This window comes from Silene latifolia, chromosome 1, assembly GCF_048544455.1.
Source record: "Silene latifolia isolate original U9 population chromosome 1, ASM4854445v1, whole genome shotgun sequence".
In the NCBI taxonomy this organism is placed as follows: domain Eukaryota; kingdom Viridiplantae; phylum Streptophyta; class Magnoliopsida; order Caryophyllales; family Caryophyllaceae; genus Silene; species Silene latifolia.
This window is the reverse complement of record NC_133526.1, coordinates 10,602,759-10,606,469: the sequence shown is the minus strand read 5'-3', so window position 1 is coordinate 10,606,469 and position 3,711 is coordinate 10,602,759. Positions and strand designations below refer to the sequence as shown.

At 37.7% G+C, this 3,711-nt stretch overlaps 1 protein-coding gene across 1 annotated transcript; it reads right to left on the bottom strand.

The window, feature by feature from the left end:
• Positions 1–212: 212 nt before the first annotated feature.
• LOC141598274 (gibberellin receptor GID1B-like) lies at positions 213–3,046 on the bottom strand. Its single transcript, XM_074418097.1, has 2 exons — positions 2,800–3,046; positions 213–1,788 (listed from the first exon to the last, which is right to left on the bottom strand). The coding sequence occupies exons 1-2, from the start codon at positions 2,836–2,838 to the stop codon at positions 793–795; spliced, it is 1,035 nt and encodes a 344-aa protein (XP_074274198.1). The 5' UTR covers positions 2,839–3,046; the 3' UTR covers positions 213–792.
• Between the last annotated feature and the right edge of the window lie 665 nt (positions 3,047–3,711).

Here is a 3,711-nt window from a genome sequence, read left to right as displayed (position 1 = left end):
TAATTATGAAAAGTACTTGTACTTGGTATATGTAGTTGCAGTGTACTATCTGTGTCAAGAGTTTCAGACAAACTAGGTACAGTTTACTTCTTTACTTGGATATCTGTACAAGCTTCCGAGTAACATGAGGTTCGAGTTGGGTAAAACCACTAGGGCGATAACCGGTACTCTTCAATAATACAGAAAGCTTAATTATTCAGGAAAACGAAAACTGAAAATAAAACCAAATTCATTATATTCATACTCTAATAACACATGTACTATAAAATTACATTAATTTTTCACAAGGGCATGAATTTTATTTTTACACAAAATCCATGGTCTCTCTAAAATTAGCTCCTTACTATAATAATATCCAGTTACGGGAATCCGCCCTTCAAAGCCGATTTCAATGATTTACGAAAGGCCGAGGTGCCTCGAGAAGAGCTTGCAGGGTGGAATCCGTCAAATCTGATGGTGAGACGAGGAAAACACGGCCTAATCATCGAGCAGGACCATCCAAGAACATTAATAGGCGCCATTTCGAGTATAAACCCGCTCCAATGATGCTAAACCCCTCAGATCATCATCAAGAATGATACTACTATCATATTTATATTAATTAGTAAACATATGAACCTATCTAGCTACACACCAACTTCCAAGTACCGGGGGAACCAAAAAACAAGACCCAAATTGAAACTGTCCAAGCTGTTCTTTTGTCATGTATAAAAGGGACGGATAGTGTCCGTCTAAAGTGAGAATTTCTGATAATACTGATATGCTTCATCAGATATTAAGGTTAAGGACTATTTAAGCGCTAGGGTTGACGAAGTTCTTAATTTCATCCATTAAGGTGTAGAAATTGTCGTTGTTTGGCAAGAAGTAGAACCCGATTGTGGCTTGTTCTAGGTAAAGCAGATTCACCTTGTGTCCTGCGTTTCTAAGCCCTTCGACGTAAGCCAATTGCCAATCTTGAACAAGGTCGAAACCAGCTACGACCACTAAACTCCTTGGAAACTTAAGCCCCTTGATATCCTTCCCTCTAGGACCAAATATATTACACGCGGGATGGTCTCTATCTTCTCCTTCAGGAAGATATGCCCGCCAATACCAATCTCGATCCTGAACTGTAACAAAATATTTCCCGTCTAATCTATTCTCAGACTCAGTCCTCATTTCCCCTCCAAACATCGGGTGGAGTAAGATATTTCCAATCACATCAAGACCTTCCTCGGCTGCTCTTACCGCGACATGATGAGCAATGTTTCCCCCAGAACTATCACCACATAAATAAACATGAACTTTCGAGTCCTTTCCACTTTGTAACCAGGGTCTTGTACAAACCCATTTCACTGCAGACCACCCATCATCATAGGCAGCCGGGTATCTATCCTCAGGTGACCTCCGATAGTTCACCGACACAACAACAGCCTTACAAAGGCTAACAAATCGGCGACACAAGGTATCATAAATAGCACTATTAGCCGAGGAGTGTGTGAAACTCCCACCATGAAAGAAGACTATAACAGGCACAACTTTGTCATTGCTCAAGGGTTTCTCCAACTCACCTACACTCCATTGTGCCTCATTTTCCATAGCAGGCATGTAAACCCTATTTAACAGATTCGTGGCTTTGTCGAAAATATCAAATGAGTAAACCCCATCAACTGGGATCGTATTGGCAGCCACTTTTCGATCTAGATACTCATTCAACTCTCTATTGAATGTGCCATCGTGTCGGCGAAGCAGGTTGTATGCTAGCTTGAAATTTGATATCAGGATCCATGTATTTAGTGGAACTACCCTCTGCACAAAACATATAATTTTCATTCTTACAAAATTTCCTTACACAACTTTAGAAAGACGTTTCAATAGCGTTATTGAGAGACCTCTCACATGACGAGGTGGGGAGTTATTTAATTTCTATTTTTCATGTTGTGTCCCACTAATTTGGTAGCAGATGGTGTCTCAGAAAGACATATAAGTACCATTAAAATCATTAATCAACTAGAAATTCAATAAGCTTAACACGGATAGTCCCGTCTTAAATGAGATTTTGTGCTAGAAATTGCATAAATGCTAAAAATAGAATATGAAAGAAATAAAAAAAAAATTAAAGTGGGGTTGTCACAAATAATGGTAAGATACAAGGTAAGGTAAGAATCAATCATGTGAAAATGAAAAAAAGTTTAGTAGTACTATATATATTCAGAAAATTAAATGAAGATTATCACTATATATATCAAATCAATCCGTAATAATAATCTGAACTAAATCAAATAAAATTCAACACTGGAGCAAACTCGTCTTTCTTAAGACGAGTAAAACGGGTCAAGTACCATCCCATATATCGGCCTATTATAGATAGATGAGACAAGATTCTTTCTTGTCATTCATTATTCCCTAGCCATATTGTTTTTTGTCTAATCTATCTATTTGACCCGTTTTTTGTTTAAGACGGAAATATCCGTCTTAAGTGATTAGAAGAAAGCTAGCAATGAATACAAAATTTTGTAGTTCTGCAACAAAATGGAATGGATTTCTTAAAAGATAATCCATATCTCAATGATTTGACTTTTTCTGGACAAGAAAGTCACAACCCAAAATAGAAATCCCAAAAGACAAAACACATTTAGAAACAAAAATTACATCAAAATCAAAACTTTCACACGCTTAACAATCAATCAATAGCTTAGCTTCTCCATAAAGCCAACGTAAATATTATACTCGGGTTAGTTCCGATCATTTGTTTATCTTTGATTAAAATACTTCACGCGAATAAATAAAAAGTAAACAAAATGATAGAACGGATCATACCTTGCATTCATTTGTGTTGATTTCATTACTACCAGCCATTAGAGCTGGTAAAAAGTAAAAAACTCGAGTAAAAAAAATAAACCAACAAATTTATTTTGGGAAATTTGATTTTATAGGGATTGTAGAGAGAGAATGGTGGTAGTTTTAGAGAGAGAAAGGTAAGAAATGTTGAGAAATAAAGGAAAGCGAGGGATTTGTTTTATTTTAAAGAGAGAAGAGAGAAGGCGTGGAGTCAAACGAAAAGGGTGAGATGATGGTGGACGGAGGAGATATAAACTGTTTTTGTGGGCTCCTCTATTTCTTTTAATTTTTAATAAAAATGAATTTTTATTATTATTAAAAAACGTTTGTTTTTTGTTGGTTATTCAAATGTATACACTTGTCTTTGTGCTCAGTGGTGCCAATTGGAGCGTAAAGTTTCCCTCTTTGATTATTATTACTGTATTAATTAAGTGATGTGGTATACGACACACTTTATTTGTTCTTTTAGGGGAGATAGGTTGTTGGGTGGTGGGATATGTGGTTTGTGTGAGGTTGCGCGGTCGGTGTAAGGTGGTTCAAAATGTGGAGAGATCAGCGTCGGTTGTGATTAACGGTCTCGTGGGTATGATGGAGGATGACTTAGTCATTTGCTGGTGGTCGGTGGTCAATGGTCATGGTGGGTGACCAAAGATTGTTGTTGGATGAGCTTGGAGTTGGGGTTGGGGTTGGGGTTGGGGTTGGTGGTGAGAGTGCACCTCGTGTTTTTGGTTCTTTTTTGTTTAAGTTGTACTCATTATTTGTGCATTACACAACACGCTAGATTATGTCGCAATACATTATATTAGATTATTGTTGTAGTTAGAGGGTGGACAACATAGCGGGCTAGCCCGGCCCAGCCGGGCCTCACGGGCCAGAATTCAGCAGCCCAGG

Bases quoted from the DNA above. Each gene is read 5' to 3' on its own strand.
- LOC141598274 (XM_074418097.1), bottom strand. From the start codon at position 2,838: ATGGCTGGTAGTAATGAAATCAACACAAATGAATGCAAG. The intron at 1,789-2,799 runs GTATGATCCGTT...TGTTTTGTGCAG, and splicing joins TCAACACAAATGAATGCAAG to AGGGTAGTTCCACTAAATAC.